Source organism: Phycodurus eques, chromosome 15 (assembly GCF_024500275.1).
Source record: "Phycodurus eques isolate BA_2022a chromosome 15, UOR_Pequ_1.1, whole genome shotgun sequence".
NCBI classification, from domain to species: Eukaryota; Metazoa; Chordata; class Actinopteri; order Syngnathiformes; family Syngnathidae; genus Phycodurus; species Phycodurus eques.
Window position 1 is genome coordinate 20,578,347 of NC_084539.1, and position 16,815 is coordinate 20,595,161.

Genomic DNA, 16,815 nt, shown 5'->3' on the forward strand with positions numbered 1-16,815 from the left:
GTCGTCAAAGGAAGCTGCTGACTCTGGACCTTCTGAGTTTCTCCGCCAAACCAGCATAACGGGAAAGGCACTAAAAATCAACGAAAGTGAAACCGCAACATCAGCCGGTGCTTCCTTATGATACAGGCCGACATGCGGCAGCTGCGAGGTTTCCATCACGCCCGCTTTGTTTGTCGTTGATGTGTCTTGGATCCTCGTCGACCCAAATTTACGCCTCCGCTTTTCCAGCACGGCGTGCAAAAGGGATGACCTCAATATTCAATTCCGTGAGCGCTGGCCGCAACCAACCATCGTCCCGAGAGCGCCTTTGATGAGACTTTTGTTTGACGCGTGGACACAAGACAAACGCTTTCAAGGCTTTTTTTTTTTTTTTTTTTTTGTTTTTTTTTGGAGAAGTTCAAACATTTGCAGAAGGCTAATTCCTCACTGACAGGAAAACTGTCACGAAACACGTGACGCAGTGCCGATAATTGGACGCAGCTGTGCAGATGAGACGCTTGGTCGCGGCAGGACACTTAACCTTTGAACCCTCGGCTGCGCTTGCGCATTGGCCAAGCAGCGGCCACATGCTGCTCTTCATTTGACTGAAGCGAGGCCAAAATGGTGGTTGAGGACAGTTGTGGGCCGTGGCATCTAGTCACGATAATAATTGATGAATAACTAACTTGGGGTACGTTTTCAACAATGTAGTGCAAAATGCTGAAAAACCCAAAATGGTGGTCCACAACATGTCTGAGCCTTTGAAGACTTGTGAGGTTTACACTACAACAACCTAGTAAGAAGGAAAAGAAAAAAAGTTGAGCCAAAATGGTTGCCTATGAAGACGTTTACAAGACAACAACTTAGTACAAATGGAAAAAGAATTGCGCCACAATGGTGGCCCGTGAAAAATCTTTTCCAATTAAGACTTTTTTGACATGAAAACTACCTGGTAAAATTGCTGAAAAAACAAAAGAGCTAAAAATGGTGGTCCAAAACAGGTCTTTGATCATTTGAGGACTGTGGCTGAATTTACGTACAAATTACAATTTTGAGCCGAAATGGTTGTCCCGGATCAGGTCGAAGTCTGTGAAGATTAAGGGTACACGTTTACATGACAACAACTGGTAGCTATTCTCTTATGGCGGCAAAGCCATAAACTGGAATAGCCACGATAGCGTTGCCGCTAACAGGAAACGGTTCCCGCATCTGCGGCTACCCCGCTGTCCCGTTGCCATGGCGAGTGTTCGTTTGTTTGTATCTCCGTGGCGGTTTTACGGCGGTGAAGCTGGAGGGTGGAATGGAGTCGTAACTGAAAATGCAGCTTTCACCCTCCTGGCTTTTCTGTCTAAATGGCACCAACGCAGAATGATAAGGAAGTCGGTCAGTTGCCGTGCAATAAAAAGTCATTCACCTGTATTTGTTTTCCTATCCGGCAGGTGTGTCCCACGCGGACTGGCTACCGGGGGAACGCCGCCTTTAAAACGATGTAGAGGCGGAAACCGGTGCCAAAGTGCCAGGAGGAGGCCAGCGCGTCAGACGGCGGTCAGAAGGTAAAGAGGACACTCTGAGTAGGAAGTCAAGCGTCGACCTGAAAAACTGGCGAGGGTGTTGAGAAGCAGACCAAAGCGGCTGAAGGGAAGCGAGTAATAAAAAGGGCCGGAAGGACTGAAGAGGACCAGGAGGGCTAAAAAAAAAAAAGAGCAGAAAGGACTACAAGAAGAAAGGAATCAAAAGGAGCGAAGGGGTTAAAACAAGGACCAGAAGGGACTGAAAGAAGGGACGCAAAGGACTGAAGAACGGGACTACAAGAAGGACTGAAAGACAGACTACAAGGACAAGAAGTGAAAGAATGACTAAAACGAGGAAGTAATTGGCTTAAATGACAAGTGAACACCAATAATTGAAGGACTAAAACAAGGACTTAATAGGCTTATGAATGAACTGCAAAAGGACTAAGACCAGGACTTAAAGAAGGGCTAAGGGAAGAACTGAAACAAGGACTAACGCAAGGAAGCAAGGACTCTACCCAAGGGTTTAAACAAGGACTTAAAGAAGGCCTGACTAAAGAAATTAATGAAGGTCTGAAACACGAACTTCAGGAAGGACTTAACGGAACAACTAAAACAAGGACTTAAACAAGGCCTGAAGGAGTGACTTTAAAGGCCTGGAGGACTTAAAGTAGGTCTTAAATGAGGACTTAAAGAAGGACTAACAAGAACTGAAATAAGAACTTAAAGGCCTTCCGGAAGGAGTAAAGGACTCTGAGAAGTCCTGAAACAAGGACTTGAAGGAGGACTCAAAGAAGGACTGAGGGATTTAAAGGAGCAGCGAAAGGTCTGAAGTAAGCGTCGACCATGTGCCACGTGATCGTGACGTGTCGCTCCATGCTGTGGACGCTGCTGAGCATCGTGGCCGCCTTCGGCGAGCTCATCGCCTTCATGAGCAGCGACTGGCTGGTGGGCTTCCCTCGCACGCCCGACCACCACCACCACGGCTCCTCCTCCTCCTCCTCGTCCTCGGCGGCGGCCGGCGAGGCGTACCGCCCCACGCTGGGCATCTACGGCCGCTGCGTCAAGCTGCCGCACCTCCAGCGCGGCGTCCTGTGCGGACCGTACGCCGTCCACTTCGGGGAGATCGCCAGCGGGTTCTGGCAGGCCACGTCCATTTTCCTGGCGGCCGGCATCCTGCTGCTCTGCGCCGTGGCCTTCATCTCCGTCTTCACCGTGTGCTTCCAGAGCATCATGAAGAAAAGCATCTTCAACGTCTGCGGGCTGCTGCAAGGCATCGCGGGTGAGATGTTTACAGGGGCGCACAATTGGGGCGTCTAAACGATGCCGAAAAACTGTTTTCCAGACTTTATTGGGCCGAGGCACATGGTCATTAACGCCGAGAAAAAAATCTCACGGCACACCACGAAACAAAAATGTCACAAAAACGATTTATATAACATCACTTTGAGAACTGAAAAGAAGACTCCCACTTGCACAGTTCTCCAAACAAGAGGCCAAGCGTGCTTGCTTTAAGCTGTTCATTTGTCCCTCCCATTTGAAGTTTACTATAAAACTGATGCATGAAACAAAAGAGAATTAAACGCGTATTTAAACACCAAAATGTGCCACCAAACAGTTTCATTTGATCTAAAAAAGTTTAATGCCAAAAAATGTGAGCGTGAAAATCATCCATCCATTTTCGAGAGGCGGGGTACGCCCCGAACTGGTTGCCAGACAATCGCAGGACACATACAAACAAACAACCATTCGCACTCACATTCACACCTACGGGCAATTTAGAGTCTTCAGTTAACCTACCGTGCGTGTTCTGGGGATGTGGGAGGAAACCGGAGTGCCTGGAGAAAACCCACGCAGGCCATATTAATCTTTTTATTTACAATTTATTTAATGACCAAAAATCAAACCAAGTTCAAATGTGATGTTAAATAATAGCTCTTCGTTCGAGCAGTAGATCTCCAATTTGTGTGTGTAGATGTGTGTGCGTGTATTTGTGTGTCCGGTGTATGTGTAACGTGTGTGTGTGTGTGTGAGCACGTGTGCATACTAGTGCGTGTGTTTCTGAATGGTGTGTGTGTGTCCAGTGTCTGTGTGACACGTGTGCGCATTTGTTTGTGTATGTAAACTCGTGCGTGTGTACACGTCTGGCCTACCTTCAACCATCACCGATTCGGCCTGCACGTCAGATGTAGCGCAGCAACATGTGGAAAGAATTTATGACCTACTTTTCATTTCCTTCGCGCAGGCCACGCCTTCCACACAAAGAGAAACAAAGCCACAGAAACGTACACAATGACACGCGTTTGATCCACGTATACAGTAGATATTAAAGCGCTACACAGCAAAATAAATGACATCAAAACTCCTTCTCACAATTAATGTGACTGAGAACCTGTGCAGCACAATTTCAAACAACAACAACTGAGGTAATGGGGTTGCACCAGTGTGCACACCCTCTTATAACGGGATGTGGCTATGTTCAGAATTAACCAGACGCATTCAATCGTATTGTAAATGGGAGTCAGCTCACACCTGCCGCCAGTTTAAGTGCCTCTGATTCATCCTAAATAAAGATCAGATGTTCTAGTGGGCTTTTCCTGACATTGTCGGTCCGTCGAGAGCTTCCATAGCATCAGTGGAAAAAAAGGTTTGAAGTTATTGATCTTGGTCTACAAAAAGAATTAGGTCACAAAAACCTGGCATTTGAACAGGGGTGTGTAGACTTTTTATAACCACTATATACAGTATTATTTAGTCATAACCAGGAAAGTTTGGCATTGCAGTGAATTGTTTTAAGCTGGAATGGACACAATGACTGAAAAATATGGAAAAAGAAATATTTCAGGGTTCCTACACAAGGATGGAAAGTGTGGAAAAATATGGAATTTGTTTTCATAAATTTCCAGTTCTGGAAAACTATGGAAAATGGAAACTATAGTATGGAAAAATATTCATGTTTCCAAGACTTGTTACGACAGCTCTATTTTCTAAAATAAAAAATTATGAACATCAAAAGAATATAGATAAATGTTAGTTGTGAGAGCACACCGTATTATACCGTGGTCTTCTTGAATACTAGATTCTGATTGGCTCAGAAAATTCCATTGGTGTGCGGTATATTACTGGCTGATAATTACATTATTATTATTATCAGCTGATGATGTGCACGGTTCGAACGTCTCAAAATATTCCATTGTTCCAAATGCATGCGACGTCACCCTTACTCGTTAGATTATACGAGCAAACATGGCAACCTGAAACGTTCAGCGTAATGTGAAGTACAGAAATGAGCAAATTTGCAACAATAATAAGGGATTGAATCATTTTGTTTATTTGGTGATGCCAACACATTTGAAAAACCGGGATGCTGCTGGTCAAAGTACGGTTTCAAAACTCGATTAGGGTTTCAAAGTAGGGTTTAAAAACAGGATTAGGGTTTCAAATTACAGTTTCAAAACAGGGTTAGGGTTTCAAAGTAGGGTTTCCAAACAGAGTTAGGGTTTCAAATTTCGGTTTCAAAACAGGGTTTGGGTTTCAAAGTAGGGTTTAAAAACGGGGATAGGGTTTCAAAGTAGAGTTAGGGTTTCAAAACAGGGTTTAAAAACGGGGTCAAGGTTTTCAAGAAGGGTTGCAAAAAAGGATTAGGGTTTCAAATTGCAGTTTCAAAACAGTGTTAGGGTTTCAAAACTGTGTTAGGGTTTTAAAGTAGGGTTTCCAAACAGGGTTAGGGTTTCGAGGTAGTTTCCAAACATTATTTTTTCAAATTATACAACTAATGAATTAAGAAATGCTGACTGTTCTTAAACAAAAAAATACCACTGCTCTTGGGGGGAAAAAAAGACATTTATTGAAATAAAATATCAGACTTCATTTTTTCAAAGTTCTTTTTGGAACAAAATATGTCTTTATTCTTGGAAAAAAAAGATGACTTCATTCTAAAAATGATGTTATTTTGTTCTTGAGCACGTCCCGAATTCACACGCGCTCTCTCCCGCAGGCCTCTTCCTGATCCTGGGCCTGATGCTGTACCCGGCCGGCTGGGGCTCGGACAAGGCCCGCCTGTACTGCGGCGCGGAGGCGGCGCCGTACCGGGCCGGCCTGTGCTCCATGGGCTGGGCCTTCTACACGGCCGCCGGCGGCACGGCGCTGACCTTCCTCTGCGCCGTCTTCTCGGCGCAGGCGGAGATCGCCACGTCCAGCGACAAGGTGCAGGAGGAGATCGAGGAGGGCAAGAGCCTCATCTGCCTCCTCTGAACTCCGCCGCCGCCGTCGCCGCCACGAAAGACTCGGCACTGTAAATACGTGTACATAGATTTGCATTCTGTCATTCGTTCCGGGGTCACGCCACGACACGCCACGCCACTCCACTCCACACCACACTAATAAAAACTCCACTCGGTGTGGAACCAGCGACGCTGTGATATCGACTGGCTCTCTGTCACCGTGTGTGCGTGTGTCCAAGCGTGTGGCCGTGTCAAAGTGTGTGACTGTGTGTGCTTGTGTGTCCTAATTTGTGTCCATGTTTGCATGCGTGTGAAGTTGTTTTAAAGTGTGTTTGCGAATATACTTGTCCAAATGTGTGTGCGTGTGTGTCTGTGTGTGCGTGTGTCCAGGTGTGGAAGTAAGTGTGTTACACACTCAGACTTTGTGTCCAGGTGTGGATGTCCACATGAATCAGAATCAGAATCAGAATTATCTTTATTTGCCAAGCATGTTGAAAAGAGACAAGGAATTTGTCTCCGGTAGTTGGAGCTGCTCGAGTACGACAACAGACAGCCATTTGACAGAAAATACTTTAGAGACATAAAAACACAGTACAGAGCGTCACTGAGCAATGAAACGTTACCGGTAGTGTGGTAATGCAGACACATTTATTTAGTTGTTTTATTGTTTGACAATTGTGCAAAGGATGCAGAGTCCTCTATCAATTTCGAGCAGTTGGAAAATTACTAATAGAGCGCTAATCTGGCACAGCAAATTCAAGAAGTTCAAAGTGACTAGTAGTGCGCTAATCTGGAACAGTGTCTAGGCGAGTATGTGTGTACCAAAAGAGAATTGGGGGGGGGGGGGAATCCATGACTGGGTGAGTCCGCTGGTGCTGAACCGCGAGTATGCGGAGGTGCACTGTCGTAATAAATTATTACCCGCACGCAGTTGTGTTAGTTAATTGACGCCCTCACGTGTAAAATGCGCACTAGTGCACCATAGTTCCCACCAAAAATCTGACTTCAATCTGACACACAGTACAAGGTAGTAGTACACTTTCATTCCTTTTTTTTTTCATGGGGAACAAAAGCAAAAGAGCTTTAAAAATAACTTTATTTCGTCCGGAACCAATAAATATACAAACGTCATCGTGGAGCCCAAAGTCTAAACCGGCACAATCGCCTTATTAACAAAGCAGCCAGCAAACGTTGGCCACGGATGATTTTCACATTTTGATTGTCAGTGTTTCTACCATCTTCAGCGCTAATACACCTTGAAATGAATGTGGTTTAAAACAACAAAACAAAAACTGTAGAGCAGTGTTTGCAAATTCAAGACGATTTAAGGTCTTAATTTACATTTCGATTCGTTATGTGTGTGTACAAGGGTACAAGGCAAGTCCGCTCACATTTATCGGCTAAAAACGCAAACTAAGCCCTTCGCATTTACAACCGCTGCATTGCTTGAAATCCTTCACATGGTAACTTACATTTTCTCACATTTAATCATTTGTCACTGTGGTAAAAGTTCGGATCATGAATGAAAATAATCATAATAATGAGAGAGGCTGTGGGCCATCCTGAGTGGAAGTGAGGTAAATGCGCAGCCGGGAAACGCGAGACACGTTGAAAGTGCAAACTGGCGTGACTGCGCTCGAAAGGAAATGAATGTAGTTTTTCTTATGATGCTCTTTGCTGAAGTATGGTTTAGCTATTTTAAAATTGTGGTCGTTGTGACGGAAAGGGAAGCTAATGGAATGCAATGTACAAGCTCGCCACTAGGAGGCATCAGCGCTTCACTTTGCACTCAGGGCCATTGGAGGAAGATGTTAGTGCGAAACCGATTTGAGCAAAGAGTCCCAGGATCACACTGACATGAAAAAAAAGAACACAAGTTTCCTCATTTTAGTGCCTTTTTCACTCATAAACAAGAGGGCAATATTTTTTCCCAAAGCTATTACTACCCCCCCCCAAAAAAATATGAAAATGCATTTTTCTTTCTCAAAGAAATAACAGACATATCCCCTGCGCCAACAAAACCAAGTCTTAATTTAGCCTTGTTGTACTACTACTTTTTTTCCTTTAAACAATTCTGAGGTTATTCACATGACATTGCCTGGTTCGTCTCAAGTGAATTTTTTGTCCAAGAAAAACTATGACTAGCTTTGTAAAACTAGTTTTTTTTTCTTACAAAATAAAGCTCAATATTTTTTTAGGATAACGACCCCCACAAAAAAAAAAATATCAGTTATCCTTGTAATATTTACCTTTTTCTCAGAGAAGGACTTTTTTCTTGTATTATTCCCCCCCCCCCCCCCCCCCCCAATTCAAAAATAATTGTTGTATTACAATTATTTACCCCCCAAAAACCAACTTTATACTTGTAATATGCCATTTTAAAAAGTACTTTAAAAAATGTGTAATTTTATGCCTTTTTTCAAATTTTGGGCAAAATGAGATTTTATTCTTAGTTTTTTTTTTTTATTTCAACATTTTCTCTATCTTACACCTTTAAAAAATAAAACAAATGACGGTGTAGTCTTTTTTTTGGTTAAAATTACAACATTATTCCTGTAAAACTATCATTATGCCCTAAAAAATGGGGGATATAAATCTTCCATACAAAAAAAAAAAAAAAAAAGGCTTCATACAACAACAAAGTTCTATTTTGGGAGGGAGAAATCATGGGGATGAGAGTAAAGATTTAATTTTGAGGGAATAAATAAATCTTTTTTAAAAAGCACAAAGTTGGAATCTTTTGACCCCCCCCCCCCCCCCCCCAAAAAAAAAAAAAAAAGCTTAACATTAGATAGCTAGTATGTGATTATTTGATAGGGACATCACAAAAACATTGGACAAACCAGATGCATTCCTTAAAGTGTTTTAGCATGAATGCTAAATTATAACTGCATTAATTTTTTCTTCATTTTTGAATTTTTTTTTTATGAGGTCACTAATTTTGTTTTGTTTTGTTTGACTTTATTCTTTGCAAATGATTGTATTTTTTTTCCAGTGTGACCCTAATACTCCTTATTGCTAACCGATCATAATTGTATTTGATTCGGTTTTCAAAGGAAGCGAGGCAGGAAGTAGGTACGGTTGAGCGGCTGGCGACGAGCGCACCCGTTCGATTCCCCCGTTCAGATGCTCTCCTTGAAGGCTCCTTGCGCCGCCTTGGAGCCCGCGGTGGCGGCGGCCGCCTGCACCGTCTTGTTGGACATGACGCCCGCCGCCATCTCCTGTTGGGCCTTCTGGAAGCTGGCGCCGGTGGTGCGGTACATGGCGTGCACCTGACGGGAAGGCAAAAGGGGTGAAAACGGCGACGAGAGGGCGATAAACGGCGGCGAGCGGCTCCCACCTTCTTGAACATGACCAGCGACATGACGACCAGCGCGGTGAACAGCGCCGCCACCAGGATGGTCAGCACTCCCACGGCCACGTTGGCGTTCAGGCACGTCAGGGCCGATAGCCACCCGCTGGGGACGGGCGGACGCAAAGAGGCATTCATGGAGCCATTTGCATTTTTAGAAAGCATATCATCAACATCAAATCATAATGTGCATCAATACGGGTAAGAAAACTGATAACTTTGACTTTCAGCAGTTGAGTCAATAAACACCCTCCCACGCCACTAAACTACACTAATAGTGTAGAGCAGGGGCGTCACCATATACATGTTTAATCAGCAAATCATTATTATTACCATTACACAACAAATTGAGGGATGACTCGTTTTGAAATCAGAAGACAAGGATAATAGTTTCTTCACGTATTGTTTAAGTTACTGTAGAAGAAGGGTTTGGTAACAGAAAAATGCAATATCTCAACATTATTGTTTATTATTATGACAATTTGGAATTCGGGTACAGATTTTAGCAAAAAATCACGGAAGTTGACGAGCATGATTTGCTTTCGCGGGCCACATAAAATGATGCGGCGGGCCGCATCTGGGCCCCGGGCCTCGAGTTCGACACATATGGGTGTAGCGCAACACGTGACATTGAACGCATCACGGCGACTGTTTCCTACCAGGCTCCCCATCCCGGGATGCCCACGCTTTGCATCACGTAGACGCCCAGCTGGCACACGTACACGAAGAAGAACACGAAGAAGCGGAACGAGCTGTCACTCCTGCCACAGAAGAAGAAGACGACGATGACGGCGTGCAGCAGGAAGTCAACACGGCCGGCGCGGAACTCACTTGAACGCCCCGTAAACGGGTCGGTACCAGCACACGAAGGAGCACGGTGTGAAGAGCAGGAACCAAAGGATGGCCAGGCCGAAGTCCACGCCGCGCGCCGGGTCCACGCAGAACCACGCCATAGAGCCCACCAGGTTGGCCAGCAGCGTCCCCGTGTGGACTGCAGGTGAAGTACGCACAATGCAGTTCCGATTTAGCAGCGATCCGCACAACGTGGCAAAAACTGAGCTTCAAAAAAGAAATAAAGTAATGAAATGAGCAATATTTTGGTTAATTTAAGCAAAATTATCTGCCAATAGAGAATGCGAATTTTGAAATGAGTAAACCTAGCTAGCCTAAAAAAACCCAAAACAAAACAACAAAAAACACAAGTGTCTTAAAACTATTGCCGATTTGCAATATGTAGCCTGCCTGACACGGATGCTAACTATTTTAGTGGCGAGAATGCGTGCACTTCCTCGCCGCAATGTAAAACACGACACGGGCTTGCTGCTTTTGAAGTCCGCCTGTGCGCGCAAACACGAGCGTCATGTGACCGAGTCAGCGAACCACAAGATGTGTGGCGTGTGAGGGCCAAAACGCACACATCCACAGGTAGTACATGATCTTGACCGTCTTCTGGTACTCCACGGGAATGTCCACCGTGACGTCGTGATAGAAGCACGGGCCCACCGGGAACTTCTCCGGGAGCGGGGGCCAGTTGTTTCTCCTGCCTGGGGGGGGCGGGGGGGGGGCAACGCGTGGGTACACAAGAGATCCAACAGACACAGATTAAACACACAGATGGAGAACAGGATCATTTTACCATACCAAGTTAAAAAAAAAATAGTTTGTTTATTTTCAAAAATCTATTTATTTTCTAAAGTATGTATGATATTTATTATATTGTAGTGTCTTTTTTGTTTTTTTGTTTGTTTTGGAGACAACAACGGCTGTTGCGTGTGTCGCTACAAATATACCACATTGTACACACAGATATTAAGATTTTTCACCAAAACAGATTATTCTGAATTATTATTTGAAGATTTGAAGTGATTTAGCATGGTTCATTATTTACTTTGATCAGGTAAAAAAAAATGTCACCACGGTTGTGGTCACTTACTCTATCCAGTGGAACTACATGGTAAGAAACAACAGCTATAAATGATCAATCCACATAGACGGATACACTACTCACAGAAATTATGGGATATCGGCCTTCAGGACGAAATTTCAAGATGAACTGAAAATGCACTATAATCTTTACAGGAGAACTTAATCTGACCTCACATTTTGCATGTACGTATCCATCTGACTGTTTACTCGGTGAAAATGTCCAAGTAGGTGCAATTCTATGCTTTTCTGTGACTCTTGCAGTCTGGCTAGCCTGTCACCTGTAAAATGCCACAGACATACAAAGAGACTACAGAAAGCCATAGAAGTGGTCTGAAATTGTCCTGGCTCAAAGACCTCAAATGTCGCCTCCATTTTGTTTTTGTAAGTGGTTTACTGTCTGTAAATGAAGACATTGACGGACCTCCAGAAGCGCTGAGCGACTGCATCTCCCTCTCTCGCCGGTCCAGCTCGGCCGCCTTCCTTTCCAGCTCTTCCTGCCTTCTCAGGAGCTCGCCGGCGCCCCCTGTCGACTCCTGAGCGCCAGTGACGGTCAAAGCGTGGGGAAAAAAAACCAAAACAAACCAGGAGAAGAAGGCTACCTGCACCCGAGGCTGCGAGTAGACGGGAGGCTCCTCCGTGGGCTTCATGATGGCGGGCTGCGTCGGGGGCTTGCTCGCCATCGCCGTCTAGACACGAAGAGAGAAAACACCAGATGGAAAAAAAAAAATAAGGGTGAGAGACGTTTAATTGAACAGATCAATTACAGTGTTGTGAAGCCGTTCATGTTCCCGTCCCTGCTGTTTCGCATTTTTACAGTACAGTGAGTGAACGCCTCCGTATTCTGCGAGATGTTTATTTGTCACTCCCAGCTTAAGTTTGCATTGTAAAAGTCAAAGATAAAACAACATTTTTACACATTTAAACACCACGCATTTTCATCAAACTTAACTTGACGCTAACATATAATGGGAAACAGCATAGACAGGATAACGGACATTAGCATCGATGTCGCGGTAATTGTAAACCTTCAAACGACTGCTACTTTAACACACACGGAGCAACAACACATACAAGCGGAGCGTACAACGAAACTCACGGGCTCATATTCTCTCTGCTCTGTGGGGACAAGGAATATCACTAGTTAGGGACCTTCTCTGCCTCTTCTTCTTGCTCTTAATTACACTAGATCTCTTTCAGTAGAGCTGAGTCCTGGCCGGCATGTTGTGGCGCAACATGGTACTACACTGAAGGCGCGCAACTCTAAATTCGGACTCGTCCTTATACTGCAAAAACCTCGGGGAAAAAAACTATTGATTGAAAATTCACTGGACTGCGGTAAAGTTCACACCACCACCAGGCTAGGCTAACGTTAGCATGTTTTTTTTTTTGTCGCGACCAGAATCGTCTTCCCAGCTGTTGCGACGACAATGAATTGGCTCGACCGCGAGCCACCCGAATGGTAAAATACTGACCGGTTTGGAGTCTGTGAAGGGATTGTACTCTGCCATCGTCGCCGTCGTCGTCGTCGTCATCTGTCTTGCGTGTGTCACGGAAGGATCCTGAAACACATCGGAAAACGTTTACCCTTTAACCACCCGCTCGACCAATTTTTTTTTTTTGTACCGAATCCTACTATTTTTTAAATAAATAAATCCTACCTCCCAAGAAGTCACCTGTCTACTTTTACCGAATCTCACTATTTTCTTCTGACAGCGGTCGTTGCCAAGGCATCAAATAAGAATGTCCCCAAAATATGTTTTCTATTGATCACAGTACTTGACTTTTTGTACCAAATCCTACTGCTTTTTTTTGCGAGAAAATCCACAAGCAACAGACAACATTTTTATAGCAATAGCTGCTTACCCGGACAACCAGTAGAGGTGCAACTATTAATCGATTAATCAGCAACTAAATGACTATCAAATAAATCGACAACTATTTTGATCATCAATTGATCGCGTAGGGATATTGTTTAACTTAAAATTGTCCGAAACCTCGGAATTTCAGCCTCAAGAGTAAAATATTCTCAGATTTCTGTTGTCCTCCATGAAAGCAGACAGATGATCATTTTGTTGAATCATTTTCATTTTCAAACATCTGCTTTCACTTTGGAAAACAATGATCAACATTTTTGCCAATGTTTTGACGTTACAGACCAAACCAGTAACTGAATCATAATCAATTAATGTTTGTGCGTTTTCTGCACTGTCCCTTTGAAATGTCCTGTTTTTTTTTTTTTTTTAATTGTCTGATTCCTCGATTAATTGAAAAAAATAAATGAACAGATTATTCGATTGTTAAAAATTAGTTGCACCCTTAAAAACTAGTATAGTTCATCAAAACGTACCTTGCTTGCCATCCTTAGGCTCTGCGCGCACGCCGACATCATGCCCGCCTGCTAGCTTAGCATCAGCCTCACGCGCTCCTTTGATCCAAAATGAGGCGAACGTTCTTGTCTTCCTGAACATATCATCCCGAGTATTCCCCTCATGCACGCAAACGCAAACGCAGGCTCCAGCTTGTCACCAGACCGCCGTCCTAAATAATTCACACGGGGGCTGTTGTGAAACTTTAATACGGCGGAACACGCCAAACAAACAAACAAAGCCCACTTTCCGCTAAGCTCGTCGGTTCAGTTGAGAAGTTTTTTATTTTTTTAATTATTTTTTTAGGGTTTATGTTTTCATGAAGGAAGCAGCACGGTGTTTGAGTGTCTAGAACGTCTGCCTCACAGTACTGCGGTTCTGGGTTCGAATCTGGGCAGGGGCCTTCCTTTACTCAAGTGGGTTTTCTGTTGGTACTCTGACATCAAATTGATCGTAAAAGAAAATATAGAACTTTTTCACCAAATTACCTTTTTTTTCTTGAAAATATAAAACTTTTTGGGAATTAACCTTTTTTAATATAATGTACACTTTTTCTGGAAATATGACATTTTTAGAATTTTTTTTTTTGTACAGGGTCCCAAAAGTTACAGGAGATAAGGATTGTCACGATTTGCTGAGAAAGTGGGACGAACCCCGTTGTGGGGGGGGGTTCTGTCACATTAGCATATGCTTCCTTCCGCTAGCCCTTGGGCAATGGCGCACATGCCAAAAAGATGGCGGCCCTGCTGGGCTCTGTGTGAATAATTCACACAGTGTGGGGGAAAAAAGGGATTTGCAATACGAATGTTGTTTAAGAGCTGTCGATTTACTTTCACCTAGTTTCCTGTAGAGCCGGGCGATTCATCGGTTTTAGTCAATTTTTAGATTTTAGACTGGAATTTGTTCACGCTTTTCCAGTTCCGTCAAGTTAATCACGTTCAAAAAATGACGCAAATTGCCTTTGCGTTAAGCTTTCGTCATTAAAGACTGGGCTCAATACTAACAGCGGTTAACCTATTTTGATTTTTGAACGGTTGAATAACCGATAGCAATGTTAAACCGTGACCGTTACTGAGCCACACAGAAACACAAAAATATTGTCGCGGCCCAGCTCCCTGCTGTTGTGTTACGTCAGAGGTGTCAAACTCATTTTTGTCACGGGCCGCATCGTAGTTATGACTTCCCTCGGAGGGCCGCTAAAACTGTGAACCCATATAAATGAAAGATTGCAACCTATGTTCTAATTACATACAGTATACACAACACATTGATGAATAACCAGTTTTGAAATCAGAAGCCTATAGAAACATGTTTTTCAACTATTACATTTCTTTTCAAAAGGGGATTGGTAACAAAAAAAAATGCTTGCAAATATCTCAATGGTATTACACCAGAAAACAATGAGAAATTTTGATTTGCTTTTGCAGGCCACATAAAATGATGTGGTGGACCTCATCTGGCCCCCGGGCCACCAGTTTGACATCTTGTGTTACGTGAACGGACAACTGCTATAAATATATATTTGGATTGTGTTGACAGCTTACAATAATTGGGTCATTGGTCGACCAACGCTCGCACTGTTTCCATCTGAGAAGACGCGACAACTTTATTATTATTTTTTTTATTGGTCACAAGAATCTGAAAGATTAGTTTTTTCCTGAAAAACGAGTGGAGCAGCGTGTGCCTGTGTCAAAACTAGGGATGTCCCAGACTACAATTTTCAAATCGATACCATTACAAGTAATCGCTCCCGAGTACTCCCCGACTACCGACAGCAACAGTACTTTTGATCCATACAATTTCATCAACACAATGACAAATTCTCTGCAAGACTTTTCTCTCTTTCTTTCCGACGCACATGATTCCCAGATGTGTAGCGCCAACTAGTGGCGAGGAGGACTTGACGTCAAATTTCTTTTGCTTTCAGTACCAGTGGCTGGTGCCATTAAAAACAATTGAACAGGCAGTAAAGTCGTAGTTGTGTCATGTCTTCAAGTTTAGTAAATTGGGTTGTTTTTGTCGATTAGAAAGGATGTCAGCTGCTTTCGTTCATTCATTTGGTCAAGAAACGTTACGTTGACAGCTTAACATAACGAGCTCTAAAAGCAGGCGTGCATGTCAACTACAGTTGAACTGTCGCCGCATGACGGTTCAAACATATTGTAAACAATGTTTTGATCATGAGGGCGAGGCTAATGTGGCTAAGCTAATAGTAGCTGGCTGGGCAGGCTCTGCAATTTCACTATTTACCTGGAAAGGGTTGCTGAGCTCCGGCTCCGTGAACGGGTTGCTGTCGTGTTCCGACATAGTTGTACCACCTTCACGGACGCGCCCCTTGTTGAAATGTGAGTTTTTATGGAACTAACTGAAATTAATCGTGAGAAGAAGACAAAACCTGGGAGAAAAATCCAATCTTGTTTAGTGCCTAAAGAGATCCTCAGCCGAGGGTGATGAACCCAAATGCGGAAGTGGTGAACATTACGTCACTAATTTCAAGTGCACTTTAAAGATGTTAAACAATTTAATAGAAAATACAAGTCAGAAATTGTTGGGAAACACACTTTTACAATCGACGTTTAATAATAGTACACAGCCAATTCATATCATGAATAGAAAGCTCAAGTCGTGTCACGTGAACATCCCTCAGAGATGCTCTAGCGTGGGGAGATGAAACCTCATCAACATTACGTCACAAATTCGACTTTATAAAAATGCACTTTAAAGATATAAATTGCCATTAAAATGATTCTTTACTGAGGCTACTAGCGTTAAATGATAGTGTCCTGTTTATTTATTTGTTTTAATAAATACATAAATGTCTATCTAGTAATAGACATATACCTTACGTTGATAGTGCAAACGTGCTCTCAAATAAACGTGTGTGTGTGTATATATATATATATATATATATATATATATATATATATATGAATGAATGAGAGATGTAGGTTGTCACTTAATGAAGTTTAGTTCATTGACTTGCATCAGTTTATAAGGCAGATTTGACACATTCAATACGGCGGCACGCTGACGTATCCCGGCAGCGGGGCAGCCTGCTCAATGATGGTGGGTGCAAAAATAAATTTAACAAACAACCTAAAAGATGAGTTTAGTCAAAAAAAGTCTTCATTTTTTTAAATGTAAATCTTTAAGGCAATATTTTATATTATCCGGCAAAACAAGAAGAAAGTGAGCTACATTAGCACAAGCCTTCGGATGTCTGCCCTGTAAGAATTTTGCCACAATTTCTAGCAAAGTATTTGGGGTAGCGTACTCCATCAATGCATCGTATTTTTAAAATATGTAAAACTTTTATGACGTTAAATAACAGTTAAAAAAAATAAATATATTTTCCACCCCTGCCTCTTACCGTTGTATCTCACCCGGAAGTACATGTTTTCTATATTTTCTTAAAGAAACACGAAACCCATTTTTGTTACAGAGTACTGCGTTACAAA

General features: G+C 43.1%; 2 protein-coding genes across 8 annotated transcripts in view; one reads left to right on the forward strand and one right to left on the reverse strand.

The window, feature by feature from the left end:
• lhfpl2a (LHFPL tetraspan subfamily member 2a) overlaps window positions 1-6,537 on the forward strand; it is a 29,532-nt gene extending 22,995 nt beyond the window's left edge. For all 4 annotated transcript variants that reach the window (XM_061698114.1, XM_061698117.1, XM_061698116.1 and 1 more), the window contains 2 exons: window positions 1,419-2,772; window positions 5,488-6,537. In XM_061698114.1, coding sequence (XP_061554098.1) covers window positions 2,337-2,772; window positions 5,488-5,744 — 693 coding nt within the window. In that variant the 5' untranslated portion in view covers window positions 1,419-2,336 and the 3' untranslated portion in view covers window positions 5,745-6,537. The remainder of the gene's footprint in view (window positions 1-1,418; window positions 2,773-5,487) is intronic.
• On the reverse strand, window positions 5,390-15,812 carry LOC133413570 (secretory carrier-associated membrane protein 1-like). Of its 4 annotated transcripts, none has more exons than XM_061698110.1 (9): window positions 15,608-15,812; window positions 12,464-12,550; window positions 11,413-11,677; window positions 10,481-10,609; window positions 9,897-10,056; window positions 9,725-9,826; window positions 9,054-9,171; window positions 8,819-8,985; window positions 5,390-5,782 (listed from the first exon to the last, which is right to left on the reverse strand). In XM_061698110.1, exons 1-8 carry the CDS (start codon window positions 15,662-15,664, stop codon window positions 8,836-8,838), a joined length of 1,068 nt encoding a protein of 355 aa, XP_061554094.1. In that variant the 5' UTR covers window positions 15,665-15,812; the 3' UTR covers window positions 5,390-5,782; window positions 8,819-8,835. The 4 variants fall into 4 exon arrangements, with proteins under 4 accessions (XP_061554094.1, XP_061554096.1, XP_061554093.1 ...); XM_061698112.1 differs by lacking the exon at window positions 5,390-5,782 and having other exon boundaries at window positions 6,171-8,985; window positions 11,413-11,524; window positions 11,591-11,677; XM_061698109.1 differs by lacking the exon at window positions 5,390-5,782 and having other exon boundaries at window positions 6,171-8,985.
• Window positions 15,813-16,815: the final 1,003 nt, after the last annotated feature.